The sequence below is a fragment of the Salmo trutta genome, chromosome 16 (genome assembly GCF_901001165.1).
Source record: "Salmo trutta chromosome 16, fSalTru1.1, whole genome shotgun sequence".
Taxonomy (NCBI): domain Eukaryota; kingdom Metazoa; phylum Chordata; class Actinopteri; order Salmoniformes; family Salmonidae; genus Salmo; species Salmo trutta.
In genome coordinates this window covers 51,454,003-51,477,951 of record NC_042972.1, presented here as the reverse complement: position 1 = coordinate 51,477,951, position 23,949 = coordinate 51,454,003, and the positions used below count along the sequence as shown (strand labels likewise).

At 44.0% G+C, this 23,949-nt stretch overlaps 1 protein-coding gene across 1 annotated transcript; it reads right to left on the bottom strand.

Annotated features, from left to right (window-relative positions):
- Window positions 1-434: 434 nt before the first annotated feature.
- On the bottom strand, window positions 435-16,294 carry wnt2ba (wingless-type MMTV integration site family, member 2Ba). The gene is made up of 5 exons (XM_029694873.1): window positions 15,479-16,294; window positions 11,351-11,571; window positions 4,417-4,694; window positions 3,888-4,152; window positions 435-3,072 (listed from the first exon to the last, which is right to left on the bottom strand). The coding sequence occupies exons 1-5, from the start codon at window positions 15,634-15,636 to the stop codon at window positions 2,843-2,845; spliced, it is 1,152 nt and encodes a 383-aa protein (XP_029550733.1). The 5' UTR covers window positions 15,637-16,294; the 3' UTR covers window positions 435-2,842.
- Window positions 16,295-23,949: the final 7,655 nt, after the last annotated feature.

The following is a 23,949-nucleotide window of genomic DNA, read 5'->3' as shown; positions in this document are numbered from 1 at the left end:
TTTCAGCTCATGAAACATGGGACCAACACTTTACATGTTGCATTTATATTTTTGTTCTGTATAAAACAGTTTTTAACTGTGTATGTTGCTGGTTATTATTTAAGCAATAAGGCACGAGGGCGTGTGGTATATGACTAGCTAAGGGCTGTTCTTAGGCACGACGCAACCCCTGAGGTGCCTTATTGCTATTATAAACTGGTTACCAATGTAATTAGAGCAGTAAAAATAAATGCGGTCTGATATACCACAATTGTCAGCCAATCAGCATTCAGGGTTTGAACCATCCAGTTTATAGTACAGTCTAATAACTGTATTATAAGTGGAAAATATTATGTTAAGTTTCCAACCATACAGTATGTAGAGCAGCAGTAGTAACAACCTGACACAGAGGAAGTGAGAAAATAATAGGAAATGAGTCATACAGTAGCAGCGAATGAGTACAAAATGGTTGTTTAATTGAATATATCCACATGAACAGACCGGTATTCAGTACAGCATGAATGGCAATGGCCCTAAGACTGATTGGACTGTACCAGAGTATGTGCCCCTCTGCAAGGGCCCCCTAACACTTGTAAATTTGCCCGTTTGTAAGATAAGATTTGTCTGTAACCTTTTCTCACAAGTCACTAGAAATTAGCATTTAAAACCAGTTTTTCAGGTTGTCAGAGTCACTCCTACGCCCCTGTCTATGATAGACTCATTTATTTTTATTGAAGGGCAACAAAATGACATTGTGTCACTTAGTGCCAAACATTTAGGTCCTCCATCCTCAACTTTCTTCCCCCCCCCCGAGACAATTTTAGAGTGATCATGCTGTCACTAAATAGATGCCCATTAGATATCACAATGATGGGAGGAGAATACAGACAGTGACACGCTGGTTATTTTAGAAGACTGATGTAAGCAAAGCCAGCGCTTCCTGTTCACTGTATACTATATGAGATTTGGCAGGACATTTCCACAAGGACACAGTTGCGCTGCCCTTTAAAAAGATTTAGAGACCAATAAAAGCTTTTTCGAAAGTGATTAATGTGACTAATCATTTTTACAATAATGCTCTGTGTAAAGAAAACAGTCTGCATAATATCACCTGGTTTACACAGACTATGAAATAGATAAATAATTCCCATGTTTGGCTCGGGGGAAGAGTAATGCTGTAATTAGAGGACCTACACCACGGATTCGTTGAGTGCCGAGCCAAGCGCTGACATTAGAGGGGGGAATAAAAATGGAATATATCATAATTTAATGAATTACTCAAGAACCGCGAGTCGTAGATTCAGTGAATATCACCTTGTGTGTCAGTGACAATGACAGTGTCACGTGGTCAGCGATATGAGGATGGATGAGATCTGATGTGAATGACAGAAGGATCAACAAGGTTTAATATAGAACAAGTGTGGTATTTTAGGATCCTCCCAAGGTGACAATAACACTCCAACTAACGCCACAGCACAACTTGGCCCGCGACTCCCTACCGTTCTGAGAACATTGCATTAAAATCATATCAGTGACCATTTGCATTTGAAAATGTTGATCTTTTTAACATAAACTGAAATCTCATTCATCTTACAAACGTCTTTAACAAGTAGTTGTGATCGTCACATGGACCTCACTGCTTTCGGTCAATCGTTGTACCATTTGTTCGGTCTCGATTGGTCATATCCCGCTGGCCCTATAGGCCTATGTGCATTTGTGAATGTCGATTTGAAAAATCAACTCTGGTTCTCAGCTCCTCTACGTCATGCAACATCTCGGCCTGGGTTTCACAAAGTACTTCATTTCTCATAGATCAGTCAGAGCCCCACGTAGCCTACAAAACAACCCTGAGAGTGAAAGGACTATACGGATGCATAATGAAAGTGCCCCATAGTGAGAACGCTAACTTGGGAGATATAGCAACTAGCAGCTTCAGTAACCAGTGATAAATAATAAGCAAGAGATAACAGCTACCGTCCATCATACCGTATTCATTTAGGAAACACGTACAATAATAGGCTGATAGGGTAACTGTCACACTAAAGGGAGAGAAGACATACTATCCATCTCGGTCGACGACAATTTTTGTTTCACTTAACTCGTATAACAGAAACATTTGTTTAAATGAATTGCTTTGCTCAATATTGGGTTATATTAGTGTCCATAGTGCAGCTCTCTGGCCCGTGGTAACAGTTGGATGTTAGAGTTGAATTAACTTTCTGTTGTACATCCATTCCGATGCATTTGACCAGTCGGGTGAGGCATGATGTCCTTTTTTTCTGAAAGTTCACGCTCCTAACTACTGAATACAAGTCAGTCTTTCCATGTCCAGTGTCTCAAGCAGACAATGAAACACTGAGCAAAGTGGTCACCGGTATAGAAAGAGAACATCGTTTTAAACCAAGCAAAAACCAACAACACATACACCACCCAACAATCCTAACTCCATCTCTGGTGTGCTCACAGTATAATGTCCTGTGCTGCATTTCCACAACAGATCATGTGTAAATTATTTTCTGTAGAAAAAAACTGTCCTCAGCACCTTGGAAGCAGCACACAATAGTATTTCCCCAGATCAACACGATCAAACAAAAACATAAATAGGAACTATCCCCTCTCCTGGACCAACCACTCTCTTAGACTGCCTTCCTATAGAACAGTACCATACAGTACTGCACCATCCAATCCAAATTGGGATATGGCCCCTTGGCAAAAAGTTATTGAGGATGTCACTTTAGAAGGGGTTGTCAAATGAGAACCATGCCAGAGGTAATGGAGGTCAGAAATGAGTCGGGAGTAGGGACTACATATCCCACAATGCAGTTGGCCACTGCTAGATCCTTTGAAAGGCCGGGCCTCAGGGTCAGGTTAGGTCCAACCAATCGGGTCTCTTGTGTGGCTTGCAGGTGTGAACGTCCACCATGTCTTCGCAGTCCTTGCACTCCACGGCGCAACACCACTTGAACTTGCACTCGCACTTGGTGACTCGTTTGACGCGCATTGTGTCGTAGCCCCGTCCGCAACACATGACCTCGCAGCCGTCCGTGCCTCTGGAAGACTTGTTGCAGACTCTCCCTGCCGTGCCCAGGGAGCCTGTGGAGAGAGCACAAGACAGACCAGCCGGCCCATGAGTGAAGGGGTGTGAGAATAGGTGTGAGCGGAGGTATTCCCCTTGAGCATTTGGGAGTGGAGCTTAATAGTGACCACAGAAGGATTTAAAAAATGACCCTGTTGTATCCTTAGGGTGTGAATTCCTATACAATAGATTATTGCTTCACCTTGTAGTAGGCTAGGGGCGTAGCGTAGCTCCTCTTCTTAACAGCAGTTTACTAGGTGTCAACCTATAACTATAGGCCTAACAGAGATGAGGATGATGCCAGTAACACACAATACATCCAAAGTATCATAACCAGAGCCTGTTAGCTGTTCTAGAGCTCTATGGACGCTCTGCTGAAGTGATAGGACATGAGGGGCGTGAGAGACAGAGATTATCAAGGCAGAGAAAACACAGTTGGAATTAGAGAGAAGTTAAAGGTCAAATAAATGAACTCTAAGCTATGAAGGTATGCAGGCCTTCGGCAGATGAGTCTGGGATTCTCATAGCTGTATTTGATGCGTAGGCTTCTGTATTATCTAGCGTCTGGGTAATACTTTTTACTTAGAGCAACTAGGTTTCTGATGACAATATTTTCCCCAAGTTTGGTGATAAGTACTTAAATAACGTCCCATACATTTTAATAATGACTAAATGTGATATTATGTTGAATCATATACTGAAATGTAATTTCTCTTAAAATTAATTTCCACTTAGACATTGCTAAAACTTCTGGGTTTTTCTCTGTCAGGTCATGTGGTGAAGAAAAACTCCTGGCCCTACCTAACATCTTTAATTGCATGAGTTAACCCACCTGCTGCTCTGTCCATGAGGCAGTAGTCAGGGGAATTTTCTACATATACCAGCTCATTCTTGGTGGTTCCTTTGAAGTCCTTGTCAGCCACCATGAACCCTGTGCCATCCTGGTTCATGGTCACCTCGATGGCCGTGTTGTACTTCTTTCGGAGGTAGTCCCCGGTCCTCCGGAAGTCCGACATGGCCAACCAGCAGGTTCTGAGGGCGCAAGAGCCGCTGACACCATGACACTTGCACTCCAGTTTCATAAAGCGCTTCACTGCCTGAAATCAAGAAGGTTGGACAATTTCGTTAGAGGTTGAGACAAAGCCTCACCTGTGGCCAACCTAGTATACTCACTATTCATGTCTAGAGTATTTATAAAAAAATCAGTTCAACAGAGTGGCTTAAATTGTACTAGCAATGTCTGTTCTACTGTAGTAACAATGTTGTTACACTGTAGTTACAGCATGTCCTAGCACTAGTTTAAAGGGACTGCCCGTATCAAAAAAGCAAAAAGGCACCTTAACCCCGAAGCCATTGCTCACCATTCGCCCACAGCGGTTGTTGTGTAGATTCATCATCGCCCGAGCGTCTTTCACCATCCTCTCCCTGGCATCGACGAAGGCCTTGGCGAACTTGATGCCATAGTTGATGTTGTCGCTGCAGCCGCCCCAGTCAAAGTCGCCCTTGTCGTCTCTAGCTCGGCCTCGCTTGTGGGCGTCGCAGCTGCAGATCTTGAGCTCCCCCTGGCTGCAGGCCCTGGTAATTGCATAGACCACACCCGCCGAGGATATGGCATACACAAACGCTGCCTCCCGGCTACCTGGGGTGATATGATGGAGGAGATTATGTGTAAGAAGATGTCATTGGGCGATTCCACGCCAGCGGGAGCTAAGTTCTCACATAGGAACTTCATTGGAAGGAAGGGTGATTAACATCCTTTTTACCTTTGTATAAAAATTTGGGTGTAGAAAATAATGATGAAAAATGCCATTTTAGACCCTTTTTAAACCTATACATGCCTCCTCCCTATGATCTGTGACAACATCTTGGAGTCATTATCCTCCTTATAGTGTTCTCTCAAATATCGAGCATGTCTAGATTCTGAAATACACATTTTCACATTCATTTATTCAACATTAAAAATATGAATATTATTACCTCAAAATTACCCTTTTTGATTTTGCTTATTTTTAGACATATTGCTTGTAACAATATACTCTTCAAACACGTGGCCCCAGGTTGGTTTTATATATAAACAAAGTCAGTCTTATACTGGCGGTTACACTATACCAGCAAAGTTTGTTTTGTTGTAGTAACCATGTCGTTACACAGCAGTTATGGTACATCATCTAGAGCAGATTTCATGCTATGAACACTAACATACGCCCAACTGAAAGCTTTGGACTTGCATAGTCCAAAGACATTGCACAGAAACAAACATGCCTATATGTCTACGCTCCTTGAAACTTGGAACGCAGACACTGTTAACATTTATATAGAATGTAATATAGAGCACAAACAAATTTTAATCAAATAGGTTTGGTTGTCTCCGTACAATGTTCATGTACAATCAGTCCATGTACAGCAGGCCTATTGTAAGATTCTGCTTTCTTTTCTTAGTCAACCGTCAACCCTTGTGTTTTTGTTTTTTGTGTTCTGGAACGTAGCCCTGTCTTTCATTTTTGTTCATTGATTTCACCTGCGTTCGTGTCTCACCTGGTCTCATCAGCTCCCTATTTAGTTCAGTTCTTTCTGTTTGTATGGTTGTGAGGTGTTGTTTGTTTTTGACTACCTACCTGTGGTTGACCATTGCCTGCCTGTGACCACGATTCCTGCCTTCTGCAAAGGCTTAATAAACATCTGCCGCCCCCTGCGCGTGAATCTACACCTTTTTCTCCCTGAGTATTCATTACAGAATACCTCACCTAAAAACGGAATGGATTCAGCGGAGCTACAGCGGCGCCTAACCCAGCAAGAGGAGCTTATGGAGGAAATTTGACATCTTCTCCGCAAGCCTACTCCTCCGATGCCAGGTATCGTAACTCATAGCCCTCCTTCGTTTATAACCATGCCTGGAAAATATGATGGTTCACCTGGGAAATGTCAGGGATTTCTGATGAAATGCAGGAAATACATTGAGCACCACCCCACTAACTTCGCCACCGACAAGAGCAGGGTGGATTTTGTTGTCGCTAACTCACAGGCAAAGCCCTGGATTGGGCCACCGCCATATGGACTGCCAACGGCGCAGAACTCGGATCCGAGCCCCATTTCCACACCCTCTTCAAAGAGGTATTCGATCACTCTCCCTCCGGTCGTCCTATAGGAGACCTCCTCATAGAACTTCAACAAGAACGCAATTCAGCTGCCGAGTATGCCCTCGAGTTCCGCACCATGGCTGCAGGGAGTGGATGGAATGAGGCTGCTTTTTCTTACCGTCTACCGAAGAGGGCTTAACAGGGAACTTCAGGCGGAGCTGGCCTGTGGAGGTGACCTTCAGGATTTAAATCAATACATTCGTATGTCTATCTCCATCGACCACCTCATCGCCGACCGATTAAGAACTCTGCCACCCAGGAACCCAAAACCTTCTCTTTCCATGATTCCGTCCGAGTCTTCCAGAGCCCATGCAGTTGGGCCATGCTCCTCTCCAGTATATCAAATGTCAAGAGTGGATCCAAGAAGGGCTCTGCCTACACTGTGAAGGGAAAGATCGTCTACTCAGCCATTGCCCTGTTCTCCCCACACGGAGAGATGAGAAGGGTCCCCTCACTGCCATGCAGGTAGGTGTGTCCTTATTTCTAAATATCTCCTAGAAGCAATTCTCCATCCCAGTATTAATAACCGTGAAGGGGGTTACCAAGTACGTAGAAGGCTTGATAGATTCGGGAGCAGCAGGTCATTTTTTCGATCACCAGCTAGTACAAGAGCTTGACATTGATCTAACACCTGTCAACCCTCCCTTAAGGATTAACACCCTGGACGGGCAGCCATTGGGCACGGGCTTCATCACACACTTGACACAGAGCGTCACCCTCCAGATTGGAGTTTCCACACCAAAACCATTCATCTCTTGGAACTCTCATCCCCCAAACTATTGTCCTGGTCTTCTACCTGCTTCTCCAGTTGTCTCAGCCTACCCTGCAGAGCCACCACCATTGACGACTCTGCCGAGGCAGAGTTGTGCCACCCACCATACCATCTGAATACGCCCAGTACAGCAATGTCTTCAGCAAAATCAAGGCCTCCACTCTGCCACCACATCGCCCAGGAGACTGTGCTATTGACTTACTCCCTGGAGTGTCCCCACCGAAGTGCCATGTTTACCCCCCATCTATCATGGAAAATGAGGCAATGGAGGACTACATTGATGAATCACTCAAACAGTTTAATTCGTCCTTCTTCTTCCCCGGCTGCGTCCAGCTTCTTCTTCATTGGAAGAAAAGACGGTGGTCTCCGTCCATGTATTGATTATCGTTCAATGAATGACGTCACGGTCAAGGACCATTTCCCTCTTCCTCTGATCCCAGCGACCCTTGAACAAGTGGGCCGCGACAACATCTATACTAAACTTGACCTGCGAAGTGCATATAACCTTGTCCGTATACGCGAAGACGACGAATGGAAGACGGCCTTTATCACCACTCAAGGGCACTACAAATACCTGGTCATGCCATACGGCCTTACGTCTTCCAATCCTTTATGAACGAGGTTTTCCAGGATATGATCAACTTTCCAACTTTCAACTTTTCAGGATATGATCAAGCTTTCTCATCGTGTACATTGATGACATCCTGATTTACTCCTACTCCCTGAAGGAACACATACAGCATGTGCAAAAGGTTTTTCAACGGCTCCTTGACCATAACCTTTATGTGAAGACTGAAAAGAGCACCTTCCATGTAACCTCGGTAAACTTCCTCATCTTCGTACTGACACCTGGAGGGGTCAGCATGGATGAGAACAAAGTCACCGCTGTCAGTAACTGGCCCAAACCCACCACCGTTAAGGAACTCCAATGTTTCATTGGGTTCTCCAACTTCTATCGCCGGTTCATTTGGAACTTCAGTTCTACTACCGCTCCCCTCACTGCCCTTACCAGCCAAAAGACCAAGACACTTCAATGGACTGATACCGCCCTGACTGCGTTCAACAACTTGAAACGCCTCTTCACCTCAGCTCCTGTCCTTCGCCAACCTGATTCGACCCTTCTTTTCACCCTGGATGTGGATGCCTTTGAAGTAGGAGTAGGAGCCATACACTCTCAGTGGGTGGGAGCACCTCCCAAATCACATCCCTGTGCCTTCTTCTCCAGGAAGTTATCCCCTGCTGAGAGGAATGATGATGTGGGGAACATAAGTCCTCGCCATCAAGCTGGCCCTCGAGGAGTGGTGCCACGGGTTGGAGGGCGCACAACATCCCTTTCTCATCGTAACATATCATCGTAATCTGGAATATATCAGAGGGGCCAAGAGGTTAAACTCCAGACAAGCCCGCTGGGCTCTCTTATTCGCACGCTTCCATTTTCATGTTACTTACATCCCTGGAAAGTAAAACGTAAAAGCTGATGCTCTCTCCCGCCAGTTTGACCTTCCGACCAGTCACTCAGACCCTAAACCCATTCTTCCTCCCTCTTGAATTATGGGACCGGTACAGTGGGAGGTTCACTCAGCCATACAAGAAGCCCTAGCCTCAGACCCGGCTCCTCCTGAGACACCAGCTGGGAAGAGTTACGTACCAGCAGCTGTTAGACCCCAACTGATGCAATGGTGTCACACGTCCTTGGGGTCAGGACATCCGGGCATTACACAAACCACTGAACGTCTAGCCCGGAAGTTCTGGTGGTCCTCACTGGCATTTGACGTAAGGGATTACGTACTCTCCTGTCAAGTCTGTGTCCAAACCAATAGCCCTCGTCATCCCCCTTCCGGGAAGCTTCAACCTTTGCCAATCCCTCACAGACCCTGGTCCCACATAGATGTTGACTTCATCACAGACCTTCCTGAATTCTCTGGTAACACCACCATCCTTGTCATAGTAGGCCATTTTTTAAAAATGTGTCGTTTGGTTCCTCTTCCTCATCTACCTAACGCCATGGAATTGGCGGAGTGTATGTTCCAGCAGGTGTTCCATCTGTGTGGGATTCCGGAGGACATCGTCTCTGACCGTGGGCCCCAGTTTGTCTCCCGGGTGTGTCGAGCCTTCTGTGACCAACTGGGGGTCGCCCTCAGCCTCTTCTCCGGGTACCACCCCCAGACCAACGGGCAGACAGAACGCCTGAACCAAGAAATAGGGAAGTACCTCCGCCAACAATGTTCTGGCTCTCCACACGACTGGAGTTGGTATGTAGCCTGGGCCGAATATGGTCAGAACGCACTCATGCACTCATCCCTCTGCCTTACTCCGTTTCAGTGTGTCCTTGGTTACCAACCCCCCATGTTTCCCTGGGAGGAGGAGCCTGGTACTGGCCCAGCTGTCGACGACTGGTTTCGGCATTGTGAGCGGGTATGGGAGACCGCTCACCGGCATCTGCAGGAAGCCTCTAATACCTAGTAACGCTTTTCCGACAGACGCTGCAGACATACGCTACTCTTTCACACCGGACAGCATGTGTGGCTCTCTACCAGAGACATCCGGCTCCACCTCCCCTGCAAAAAGTTCTGTCGTTGCTTCATTGGTCCCTTCAAGATAACCCATCACATCAACCCTGTCATGTACCACCTCCAGTTACCCCGTCAGTATAAAATCTCTTCGTCCTTCCATGTGTCTCTGTTAAAACCAGTCACCTACAGTCCTCTTCATCCTCCAGTCTCTAACCGCAATGCGCCACCACTGTTGGATGTCGGAGGGGAACCTGCCTACGCCATACGGGCCATCCTTGATTCCAAACACCTGAGAGGTCGCATCCACTACCTAGTGGACTGGGAAGGTTATAGACCTGAATACTGGTCCTGGGTCCTCGACCAAGACATCCTCGACCCAGAGATGATTCAGGCATTTCACCATAACCGTCCGGATCATCCCACTCCCTGAACTTGGGGTCAACTCCCGAACAGATCCACTGGACATCAGCCTCGACGCAGAACGTTGGGTCAGTCCATGACCTCGTCGAACCAGCCTGCCAGACCTGTCCGCTCTGCTCCCCCGCCCGCCCGCTCCACCCTCCTAGGTCGTCCTGACCATAGTGAGTGTTATTTTCTATGGTAGAAATGGTCAGGGCGTGACAGGGGGTGTTTGTCTGGGTTTTGTATGTCTATGTTTTGGTTCTAGGTTTGCATTTCTATGTTGGTGGTGTTTGGCATGACCTCCAATTAGAGGCACCAGGTTGTCATTGTCTCTAATTGGAGGTCCTATTTAAGTTAGGTTTGTTCCACAGGTGTTTGTGGGTGATTGTTCTTCGTGAGGTTATTGTTCCTCCAGCGTCACGGTTTGTTGTTTTGTATATACTTGTAGTGTTTAATGGTTGCATTCGGTTTCACTGATTTAATAAAACATGTGGAACTACGAAAACGCTGCATTTTGGTCCGCTCCTTCAAACAGCTGTGACAGGGAAGGTACTGTAAGGTTCTGCTTTTCTTTTCTTAGTCAACCTTGTGTTTTTTTCTTCTTTGTTCTGGAACATAGCCCTGTCTTTCATTTTTGTTCATTGATTTCACCTGTGTTCGTGTCTCACCTGGTCTCATCAGCTCCCTATTTAGTTCAGTTCTTTATGTTTGTATGGTTGTGAGGTATTGTTTGTTTTTGACTCTGTGGTTGACCATTGCCTGCCTGTGACCACGATTCCTGCCTTGTGCAAAGGCTTAATAAACATCTGTCACTCTTTAATTTGCACAGATGGCAGCTTTCTCAGTCACTAGGTATGTTTTCATTTGAGAGGAGAGCAGATTCAGGGTTATTTGGTCTGCTTTTCCCACCCACCTCTAGTTTTCATTCCTCCTCACGCAATGAACCAGAACACAGGCAATATGTCAGGGAGTACGGCTTTGTCTGCCTGCCAGAAACATCTACCCAAATATTTACATCTCCTATTACTGTTTAGACATCACCCTTGTGGATCACTCTATCTGCTACTAGTTTTCGGAGAATATCCACTTTCTCCCAACCCTCCTCATTCCTGGAGAAGGTGAAACTAGATACATTTACTTGCACACATTCTCTCTGGGTATTGTACAACCGGAAATGACAACTAGTACGTTCTCCTGTTACCTTATCGGAGAGGGGCAAACAAAGGAGACATATATGGAAGTGAACTGTTGTATTATGTGTTGAGCTGAGGTATACGTAGCTATACCCTTAAGGCTTGAATATCTGTAAGTCTAAAAGGCAAGGAAGCGGTCCCTCACAATGTTCTGCTATTGCCTACAACCACCAATGTGAAAACTTGTATGTGTTGAATCAGATTAATGTAGTGAATCTTACATCCAAGATGCAAGTGATTACACACACAGAGAGATAAACACACTGAAACAGACTTACTGTGTAGCATGACCCTACCAAAGACAGTGTGGTCTCGGTCCAGCGTGCTGCAGTTCCAGCGATGGTGACGAAACTGGTGCTGACACTCACGGATCCACTCCTTGGCACCCTCCCCAATAGACTGCATGAGATCCGGGTGGCGCTGGCACAGCTGGCGCTGCTTGTTCACCAGGCCTGGAATGTTGTCACAGATCACCCGTGCACCCAGGGCTCCAATATACCTGCAGATCAGATAGACAGGTGCATTGTCAGTAGGCCAGTAAAACTGCCAGGGGATATTGTTGTGTAAAAACAGATGTCCATTAAAAAAATGTGTTAAAGAACAAGATACACTACATGACCAAATGTATGTGGAAACCTGGTCGTCGAACATCTCATTCCAAAATCATGGGCATTAATATGGAGTTGGTCCCTCCTTTGCTGCTATAACAGCCTCCACTCTTCTGGGAAGGCTTACCACTAGATGTTGGAACATTGCTGTGGGGACTTGCGCCCATTCAGCCACAAGAGCATTAGTGAGGTCGAGCACTGATGTTGGGCAATTAGGCCTGGCTAGCAGTCGGCATTCCAATTCATCCCAAAAAATGACTAAAATGTAAAAAATGTGTTCGATGGGGTTGAGGTCAGGGCTCTGTGCAGGCCAGTCAAGTTCTTCCACACCGATCTTGATAAACCATTTCGGTATGGACCTTACTTTGTGCATGGGTGCATTGTCATGCGTAAACAGGAAAGGGCCTTCCTGAAACTGTTGCCACAAAGTTGGAAGCACAGAATCGTCTAGAATGTCATTGTATGCAGTAGCGTTAAGATTTCCCTTCACTGGAACTAAGGGGCCTAGCCTGAACCATGAAAAAAGCCCCAGACCATTATTCCTCCTCCACCAAACTTTACAGTTTGCACTATGCATTGGGGCAGGTAGCGTTCTCCTGGCATCCGCCAAACCCAGATTTGTCCGTCAAACTGCAAGATGGTGAAGCGTGATTCATCACTCCAGAGAACATGTTTCCACTGCTCCAGAGTCCAATGGCAGCAAGCTTTACACCACTCCAGCCGACGCTTGGCATGGCTGCTCGGCCATAGAAACCCATTTCATGAAGCTCCAGACTAACAGTTCTTGTGCTGACGTTGATTCCAGAGGCAGTTTGGAACTCGGTAGTGAGTGCTACACGCTTCAGCACTCGGTGGTCCAGTTCTGAGCTTATGTGGCCTATCACTTCGCGGCTGAGCCGTTGTTGCTCCTAGACGTTTCCACTTCACAGTAACAACACTTACAGTTGACCAGGGCAGCTCTAGCAGGGCATACATTTTATAAACTGACTTGTTGGAAAGGTGGCATCCTATGACGGTTCCACTTTAAAAGTCACTGAGCTCTTCAGAAAGGCCATTCTATTGTCCGTGTTTGTCTATGGAGATTGCATGGCGGTGTGCTCAATTTTATATACCTGTCAGCAACTGGTGTGGCTGAAATAGCCAAATCCACTAATTTCAAGGGGTATCCATATACTTTTGTATAAACACTACCGTTCAAAAGTTTTGGGCCAGTTAAAAATGTCCTTGTTTTGAAAGAAAAGCACATTTTTTGTCCATTAAAATAACATCAAATTGATCAGAAATACAGTGTAGACATTGTTAATGACTACTGTAGCTGGAAACGGCTAATTTTTTATGGAATATCTACATAGGCGTACAGATTTGAAAGTTAGGTCGAGTAAGATGTGTGACAAGTTATATTCTTCAAGAATCAATGGGTATTATTCATTAATTGAATTGGCGATTGAACAGCAGGAATTCTTACAAAGCATGCGTTTAACAATTCTGTCCCGCTTCGTTGTCAATCCCACGCGGTTATAGATGCCATAAACGGTACATCAGAGGACAGTGTTATGAAATGTGAGACCTGCAGATGCTTGTTCACAGATAGGAAAGAATCCACACAGTTAACTAGGAGAGACCCCCTGAGACTAGAACAGAAACACCCAAGTGCAGTGCAGCAGCCATACAGTGTGACATTGTCTCCTATAAGCTGGCACGCTCCTCTAACTCGCCCTCTCCCTGCGACGACCGGACATCATTACCGCCAGGCTTAATCACAGCTACATTATTTGTCGTGCCACCGATACAGAAACAGAAAAGTGTTTCCACTCCTGTTATGGTTGTCTCTTCCCCCCCCCCCCGAAAAAATCTGCCTTCCTTCCCCGCAGCCCGAGTCTGAGCAATAAAGCAGAGCAGAGGCGCACAGTGTTTACTCTCTCCATAGAGAGAATAGAGAACTGAGCCAAAAGACCCCGACTGTCTCTACGCCTCATACTTAGTTTGGAGAGAGGACAATCAATCCAGCACACTAGAAAACACACTACTTCTTATCTGAATAATCACAATCATGATGGAAATAACCCCCCGGACTATATAAATCATGATTAGATAAATATGTAGGTCCTTGGAGAGATCTACCATGTCTCCCTGCTCCGCCTCACGTCACTGTTTAATTGCACTGCCTTCTTTTTAGAATAATATTTTGTGAGACAGAGAAGCCTTTTTCAACAATACCACAGGGATATTTTAGGAAAATATAAATGTCTAAAATGTCTCACTGTTGTCTACATAAAATGTAGGAAAAAAAAGTAAAAATGTATGTGGTATTATCGTGGTTTGGATGATCAACTATAAGAACACAACTATTTATGGTTTACCATGTTGTGTGCAGTAAGATTGGAGTATTGTGGCATAAGAACAGTGTTTCACGTGAGGTGGTAAGCACTTCCTTTATTCACCCTTGGTTCCTACCCTCAAGAGAAATCATCAAGGAACACTTTTTCATGCACCACTGCCTGCACCTGCCACTTCTAATATGCAAGATTGATAGCGGAAAGTCCCCGAGTCCATTAATCTTTATGAACACCAGACAGTGTGCTGCTGTTGGTTGATCTCACTTAATAGACTATTGATGTTCTAAAACTCCTATCCAGACACATTCCCCCCTGTGGCTGTTGGAATTGGAGCCTGGCAGCAATTTCTTCACAAGTACCAGCAGGGTATAGGGCTGACGGAGTTATTGTTAAACTATTCAAATCATGAATTTTTTTGGCCACATAACTGATATATCCCATAATTTAGTGTAACTTATTTCCCAATCTCCTGCATTCCTAATTCAAATCTCTTTTTTCTAACTAGGCAAGTCAGTTAAGAACAAGTTCTTATCTACCAGAGAACAGTGGAGAACACTGCCCCCTTGTTCAGGGGCAGAACGACAGATTTTTTACCTTGTCAGCTCGGGGATTTGATCCAGCAACCTTTCAGTTACTGGCCCATCGCTCTAACCACTAGGCTACCTGCCACCCCAATACATAATTAGCATTCTCAGGCTTGGGATAAATATAGACAAGGTTTAAGTGAAAAGCAAATGTAGCTACCTGGAATATGCTCTTGCAAAAGGAAAAATTACAAATTCATTGACATCCAAACATGCTTTATATTTGATTTTGTTCAAAACGTTTTGCATATTTAATGATGAGCTTATAATTTTTGCTTTATTTATTAAATTCATATAATTCAGTAAGGTTATAATTAATGAATAAGGCCGAAGGGTGTGGTATATGGTCATTATACCATGACTATGGGCTGTTATTATGCAATATGCAATGTGGAGTGCCTGGATACAGTCCTTAGCCGTGGTATATTGGCCATACATCACAAACCCCCGAGGTGCCTTATTGCTATTATAAACTGGTTACCAACATAATTAGGAGAGTAAAAATACAGGTTTTGTCATACCCGTGGTATATGGTCTGATATATCAGGTCTTTCAGCCAGTCAGCATTCAGGGCTCAAACCACCCAGTTTATAATTATATATTTAATCCATCCGTTATAGCATATATGCATTAGGCCATATGATTTCTCCTAACTTGTATTTTTGACTCCTAAATAGCCAACATAAATAGGCCTAACTTTTGTAAGGTCTTGGAACGTCTTATAATTAGCTAATTAATAAGACAACTGGTCATCCAGAACTACTGGAAACTCATATCTAATCTTGGATGTCAATGACTTCAATTATAGATGTAATCTTGGCTAGAAATGATAGGATTATTTCTGCAGCGTCAAGTGCATTATGGAAGACACCACTCACCACCAAGAAGAATCTGCTCTAGGTGTGAAGATGAGAAGCAGCAGAATAAAGGTGAAGTATATCCTTGAGGGGTGTCGGGATAGTATCCCATTACGAGACCCCGTCCTGTTCCTGGAATATCCTCGGGTTTTGAAGAAACAAAACATTTCTAATTTCATGTACAGACGGCATACAACATATAATAAAGAATAAAAGTCCTTGGCGACGGTTTGCTGATCATCATTGGGGGAAACCTGTCTGTCTAAAGAAGTTGAAACATTCTATCCATCCAGTTTCAAAAGGCTCATTTGATGTTATTGTCAGTTCATTGACGCCTTGAAAAAAATATGTTTTCTAAGTGTTTATCTCTTATTTATCGAGTCAGTGCTTATCAAAAGTCGGTCGAGGAAAAGTACATCGAATGAAGACACATCTTCTGAGAAACCGTCCCAAATGTCCAAACAGTTGTTCTGTTGCCAACGATAACTATTTCCTCTGCTGTTGCGTGTTCTTTTGTAGCCTGGGCTATTTGTTAGACGTTCGACTTGAATAGCAGGTGAAGGTGAAAAAGTTGCCAACACCAAACACAGGTATACCAGACGCTGAAAAATGATGACACTGAAACCATTTATTGTCCCTGGAAGGTAAAGTCAGTCACTCATCTGTCCGAGGATGAGACAGATAGCTACTCCGCGCTCCTCTTCTCAGTCGGGACTGAAGATGCGCCGCAGGAAAAAACACTGCACCAGCATGTCAGCTGTCTATGCCCCCCCCTTTTGTTAGACAATTACAAACACTGGTATGTGCACGGTGAGGTGAGGGACTTGGGTATATATAGATATCGGCATGTAAAAGTTATCTTGCCTACATAGCCGTTTAAATATTGGTGATCCCCATATTGGAACGATTTTGACACCCTCATTGACTGATGACAAACCGTTTCGATGCGCGCCATGAGGAAAATTACCCAACTAGGTTTTTCATCTCAATTACTTAAAAAAACAAAACAATTACCGAGTCATATGGAACTAAAATAATTAAGGAATCTAACAATTTTTTTTATGCGAATAGGCAAGAATTTTCCCTATTGTCCCTTTACACGCACTATAATAGTTAAGTAATAATACAAGAGCATGTATGACGTGGCTCCAACCAAATGGAAAACTGCAGAAATGACTTCAGGAAATTATGGATGACAGTGGTGATATTCTAGTTTCATGTTGCTTGGTGTTGGTCTCCTTTTCATCCAATTGCCCTTCATTTCCTTTGTCCACCATTTCCCTCACGAAACACAGCCTAATACATCAATGTGTATTATCTAAATACATGTCAACTAAGAAACAGCCCAAAGGTTTTCTATATTTCACTGCTTACATGCAAATGATGGTGTTGTGTTAAGCCCATAAAAAAACAATTTACTATGAGGACCACACAGCTGGGACCACACAGTCTGTAGTTTATTTTAGGAGATAACTTTGCACATTGGCACACCGCTTAGGCCTATCAGATGTATCTGTGAAATTACCAATTCAACAGAAATGAGAGAACAAACAGAACATTATTGACACTGTATTGTACAACAGTGAGTGCACATGCAAGAGCATATACATTGCGAAAAGGGTGGCTGTGAGCTTTCCAATGAGGTGGATAACTTCCATAAATCACATCTACCGATGTTCTTGAGATGACGTCAACTTTCCTTATCTAGATGTTACGTTTTGTACATAGCATTGTAAGCTATGATGTGGGAGTTAAACAGGTATGTCTGGAGTTACATTGTGTCAGCCCAGCAAGCGCTGGAGAAAGTTTTGCTTGGGGCACCTTCAACTATGAGAGGTCAAGCTTTCATGCTTTGACACATCATTAACCAGGAACTTGGTATCTCCATAGAGATAGACTGAAAGACCTCATAATCTGTCCCAGAGGTTGGTTGGCTGTTTAAGCACATGCTTGGCCTGGCCTGCCATTGGATCTCAGCTGGATGCCTTTGAGATCAAATGGTTGCCACTATCTGGCCACACTGCAAAGGACGGAAGTACAAGGTCTTTCAAATAAATTATTTTAAACGCTCTATCCCTTACCCTAACCCTTAAATGAACCTCACCTATAACCTCTATACTTTAGAACAAACAGCTTATGGACTAGCATATCAATTGTGATGCTGTAGTAAATGTTTTCCTTTGAAGCACGGCAATCTTGAATCCCCTTGACAATGGACCTTGGTCAAAACATCCATGTAGAGGTGTCTATATTTGAAGAGCTATTATTGTTTGACGGTAGGAGATCCTATAGGTTAGGGGGAAGAACAAGAGAAGTTGACCTTATGCCAGGTAAAGTTATGTCCTGGGTCTGCATATAGAAGAAGAGCAGAAGCTGTGTTGCTGCTGGCCTGCCCGCTCCACTTTGAGAGGTCTGGTCATGCATAACTCACCCTGACCTTGAGGTCAGATCCATCTACTTCTCCTGACTTATGGCCACTCACCTGTCAAACAAACACCCAGTGGGCGACTTAATACTCAACATCACAGTTCAAGTTCACAGTATCTTTTTATTCAATGGAAGTGTATTGGTATCCTGCCCTCATTACAGAGAAGACTCTGGGCAGATAGTGTTCAGCAGCTCATCTGGTTAATGTGGAAACAAAGAGCTATGTTCAAGGACACTCCTGGCCTTGTACTTACCACGGTTCAGTTGTAGTTGCTAGGTGCTGTGTGCCTGGGCTTTGCGCAGCTAGGGAAGAGGCCACTGGACAATGGGAGCATGTGTGAGTGTGTGGGGTCATATTAATCAGCACAAATCCAGAAGCATTAGTCACACACCTAAGTAAAGGTCAAAAACAATACAGCAGCTGCCTAAAAATACCAGCACACAGACAGTGGAGGTGGTGCTGGTATGTGTGTGTCTCTCCTGGGAGCGAGGGGGTGGGGTGATTCAGAAACCTCATGAAATGATTGTTTGCCTAATTATATGACATGATAGATCTTGGTTGTACTCACAAATATTTTTATTCTTAAACACAGCACATATGTGCCTTACTGTACATACAAAGACACACATAGTCTACCCACAGCTACATGCAAAGCCCAAAGTGTGTGTCCTTCCTTCGGTTACATCACAGCCAGACTGTATCCTCATTACATGTGACCCTGTCTTTCTTTACCTCCAGGACAGGCTGTAGATTTTACAGTGACAACTCTATAACAAATTGCTTTACAGGAAGCAGGTGATGGGCCAGCAGGCCCCCATGGGCCCCTTGTCTAGAGCGCTCCAGCTGTGGACCTGGAGGGCTTAGCGCCGTGCCACCATGCCACCCGCCTCCTATTCTGGGCCAGGCTCATGGTCCAGGCTAATTTTGGACAGGGGGATGGGGACAGGGGAAGGGGAGAGACTGTGCCTGTGCCCGCCGGCTACATCAGATGTCTGCCCTGGCCTAGATGACGACACGGTTGAGCCAGCCACCACCGCATGTCACTTCCTTTGGCCTGTTAATATATCTCCTCTTACAGTGCGAACAGTCACTCTGCATATTTTTTGGTCTGTGGTTGGAGATCCGCGAAGGGCTTGTAAATTCTCTTTGTAATTCAAGAAAGCTAATGTGTTCACCTTGACCTCTCAGGCACCCATTTCGTTCATACCTTTACCGACATACTTACCAGTATAAATGAAGCATGTCCCTACAATCAAAGATGGGGGAGGATTGATAATGCTGTGGGTTTGCTTTTCTGCCTCTGGCATTGGTGGCCTTGAACGTGTGCAAGCGAAATGAAATCAGCAGATTATCAATGTGTTTTGGAGGAGTGCAATATTCAACCCAGTTTCCAAAAATGGGGTCTCCATGAAGTTTGTGGGTCTTCCAGCAGGACAACGACCCCAAACACATACCAAAAAGCACCCAGGACACACATAAAAAGATGCTGGACTGCTCTGGAGTTGTCAGCGAGGAGTCCATATCTGAATCACGTCCATAACCTATGGCGAGATCTGAAAACAGCAGTTGGTGAAGGGCACCCCTGAAAATGTAAAGAATTAGAGTGGGCCAAATTGTCGGTAGAAAGGTGCAACAAGCTCATTGATGACTACAAGAAACGTTTGTCTGAAGTTATCTTGGCCAAAGGCTGTGCGAGCAACTACTAGATCTGGGGTGGCAATAATTTTGTCCATGTCATTTGTCTTTATTTTCTTAATGAAAATAGTAAACTTAAGTTTACAAAAATAAAATTGGTTCTGCAATGTTGAAAATCCAATAAGAAGGATAATAAGGGCAAAATATTTTTTAAATGTCCACTTATTTGAGAAGAAATACGGAATTATTTAAGAAAAGTGCAAGGGTGGCAATATATTTAACCACAACTGTAGTGCTCTCTTTTACTCAAAGAACCACTTTCTTTTCTAAGAAAAAGTGCTGCATTAGCAAACAAGTCTTAGAGGACAGAAAAAAATGTCTCTAGGTTAAATGACAGGCTGCCATCAGATATGGGAGCTTAGTCTGCCTCCCCTGAGCTTCCCTCGGCCCGGGCCAGCGAATAGGGCCTGCCTGAACCCTGCGAGGGCCAAGCCCTAGCCTGTCACAGCAGCTCGGACGTGGCCACTCACAGCTCATCATCCAGGGACTGTGTTTACTGAGAGAGCTTTGCTGGAGGCCAGACATGTCTGTGTTGGCCTCGCAACGCGTCCCTGCTGTCCCACGAAGGAATGTTAATGAGGTGAGTTGAGCAGGGGAGGTGACTCGCTCCGTTCACATGCATGTCAGGCAGGAGAGGAGATGAGCAACCGCCTGTCTGCCGGTCGGCCGTATGGTCTCTGCTCTACACTCCGTAATGTACGGTCACTGAAATGATCTGGCTTTGGCTTTAGATACCGGGCCAAAGTAAGTAACATGTTGAGCCATGTAAGAGACATGTTAAATACGAGCAACAGAGTGCTGAGCTTAACGGACTGACTTTGGATCAGACAGCAATTGCATAACTGTACTGTACTGTTACATTTCGTACCACAGACCACATGAAACAAGTTGAAAATGTTTTTTTTTTTTTTTAATGCCCCACAATTTGAATCTCAATTTTATAACATGTAGTGGCTGCCTTTGTGCTTCTCTAGACTGAATCAACACCCAACAGATGTACACACACCACAAGAATACCGCATGCATGTTTTGGGTTATAGCAACAGCACCACTGGTAATGAGGTGCAGAGTAACGCACAAGATTTCACATGCCATTTGTGCAACAATTTCCTAACTTCACATTCCTAATCAGCCACTACTTGCTGTGCTGTGCTGAAGTGACTGGGTAGGAGTTGAGGTTTCCTCTCCTCTCCCCTCTCCAAGCCCCAGCGGCCCACGTATCCCAGGCCGCACGCACACACACAGCAGGTCATGACCAACGCATAGAGAATGGAATTTGGATCAGTTCCTCAGTGGTTCAAGTGTGACCTTGAATACCACAACATTAAACCTGACTTCTTCATGTGCATGTTACTGTTTCGAGTTATTACATAGAACTAATGCAATGATGTAAGTTGCATTCGCTTAAAATATAATACTGAGTGTGAATGAAAAGCACCACTCTTTCAAAGGGAAAATATGTAGGTATTTATTTTATTAAAGCTTGTATCAAAGTGGAAGAGTTATGTGTTTGATCCTATTGATTCGTACTTAACAGGAGTACCTTATTCATGGGTAAGTCAGAAGTGTGTGTGGTGTGGTAATTGCAACTTTACCACTTCATCCAGAGCTGTTAAGTCCTCCAATCATTTTCTGTTGGCTGTGATTAGAGCGAGCTCCATTCATTGTGTATGTAGTAGGTGCGTGTGTGTACACAGTGATTTTACAGTGTTACCTGCTGGCTGGGGGGCTCTACAGCGGACATGAGAGACAGTGAGAGTACCTTCGACTGCTTGGTAATGAGACAGGGACACCTGGTGGATAGAACCACAAGCAGCGGGATTCAAAACATAAACCGGAAGAAAGCGATAGACAAACAGTTAAAAACAGAAAAGCTTGATTGATTTTTAAATGTATATTTAAAACTACCGGGTCAGCGTAATTGATCAATAGATATACATGTATGAATAGATGCAGTGAGGTTGAGGAAGCGAGTGTTCTTCTTTTATATCCATCATGGATAATGCTGTAACAAATCATATGATAAGCAAGGTATGAAACAAATAAACATTCAATCATATGCATGGAAGTCTAAAAGGTTTTGCAATGCAATACAGTACATACTAATCTGTAAAATATGATTTTGGGAGCACCAAAAACGGCCTTTTCTACTTTCACTGTCTTTGACACACTACTAATTTCCTCTGACTTTTCTCACATTCAATCAAATGAACAACAAACGCAAGCGGAAATAATTAAGTGATAATAATAAATATATTACCATACATTTTTCTAATATATAATACTTTATGATATTTCCCCCCCACAACTACCCCCTCATCATTGCCAAAACAGCTATGGGGTAAATAACACAAGCTATTACAGTAAATTCTCTATAATACTATAACTATAATACTTGATTATCTTACTAAACAATGGGATAATCTCAACTGCATATTCCTTGCATCCACTCTCCTCGCCTCCTTCTCAAAACCCATTGGATGAGAAAGCCAGAGGTCCCTCCTCTCTGACTTTCGCCTCCAATGGGTTTTGAGGAGGAGAGGAGAGAGGATGTGAGGAGTATGCAATTGAGATTCTCCCCGTTCAGCAGTGCTGATTACTAGTCCTGATAGCCAAGTGATATACTAAGGCAATATTTAATGTACCGTATAAAAACCAAATTAAATATTTATATGTGCAGTATAGTAGCTACAGTTGAAGTTGGAAGTTTACATACACCTTAGCCAAATATATTTAAACTCAGTTTTTCACAATTCCTGACATTTCATCCAAGTAAAAATTCCCTGTCTTAGGTCAGGTAGGATCACCACTTTATTTTAAGAATGTGAAATGTCAGAATAATAGTAGAGAGAATGATTTATTTCAGCTTTTACTTCTTTCATGACATTCCCAGTGGGTCAGAAGTTTACATACACTCAATTAGTATTTGGTAGCATTGCCTTTAAATGTATTAACTTGGGTGAAACGTTTCGAGTAGCCTGCCACAAGCTTCCCACAATAAGTTGGGTGAATTTTGGCCCATTCCTCCTGACAGAGCTGGTGTAACTGAGTCAGGATTGTAGGCCTTCTTTCTCACACTTTTTCAGTTCGGCCCACAAATGTTCTATGGGATTGAGGTCAGGGCTTTGTGATAGCCACTCCAATACCTTGACTTTGTTGTTCTTAAGCCATTTTTCCACAACTTTGGAAGTATGCTTGGGTCACTGTCCATTTGGAAGACCAATTTGCGACCAAGCTATAACTTCCTGACTGATGTCTTGAGATGTTGCATCAATATATCCACATAATTTTCCTCCCTCATGATGCCATCTATTTTGTGAAGTGCACCAGTCCGTCCTGCAGCCAAGCACCCCCACAACATGATGCTGCCACCCTTGTGCTTCACGGTTGGGATGGTGTCATCGGCTTGCAAGCCTCCCCCTTTTTCCTCCAAACATAACGATGGTCATTATGGCCAAACAGTTCTATTTTTGTTTCATCAGACCAGAGGACATTTCTCCAAAAAGTACGATCTTTGTCCCCATGTGCAGTTGCAAACCATAATCTGGCTTTTTTTTAATGGTGGTTTTGGAGCAGTGGCTTCTTCCTTGCTGAGTGGCCTTTCAGGTTATGTCGATATAGGACTTGTTTTACTGTGGATATAGATACTTTTGTACCTGTTTCCTCCAGCATCTTCACAAGGTCCTTTGCTGTTTTTCTGTGATTGATTTGCACTTTTCACACCAAAGTACGTTAATCTCTAGGAGACAGAACGCGTCTCCTTCCTGAGTGGTATGATGGCTGCGTGGTCCCATGGTGTTTATACTTGCGTACTATTGTTTGTACAGATGAACGTGGTACCGTCAGGCATTTGCTCCCAAGGATGAACCAGACTTGTGGAGGGCTACACATTTTTTATGAGGTCTCTGCTGATTTCTTTTGATTTTCCCATGATGTCAAGCAAAGAGGCACTGAGTTTGAAGATAGGCCTTGAAATACATCCACAGGTACACCTCCAATTGACTCAAATTATGTCAATTAGCCTATCAGAAGCTTCTAAAGCCATGACATCATTTTCTGGAATTTTCCAAGCTGTTTAAAGACACAGTCAACTTCTGTAAACTTCTGACCCACTGGAATTGTGATACAGTGAATTATAAGTGAAATAATCTGTCTTTAAACAATTGTTGGAAAAATGACTTGTGTCATGCACAAAGTAGATGTCCTAACCGACTTGCCAAAACTATAGTTTGTTAACAAGAAATTTGTGGAGTGGTTGAAAAACGAGTTTTAATGACTCCAACCTAAGTGTATGTAAGCTTCCGACTTCAACTGTATATGACAAACCAATATGCGGGTGTAAAATAGATATATTGTGCTCATGATGTGT

Bases quoted from the DNA above. Each gene is read 5' to 3' on its own strand.
- wnt2ba (XM_029694873.1), bottom strand. From the start codon at position 15,636: ATGAAATTAGAAATGTTTTGTTTCTTCAAAACCCGAGGATATTCCAGG. The intron at 11,572-15,478 runs GTGAGTGGTGTC...TCTGATCTGCAG, and splicing joins AGAGCAGATTCTTCTTGGTG to GTATATTGGAGCCCTGGGTG. The intron at 3,073-3,887 runs GTGGGTTAACTC...CTCTCTCCACAG, and splicing joins CCTCATGGACAGAGCAGCAG to GCTCCCTGGGCACGGCAGGG.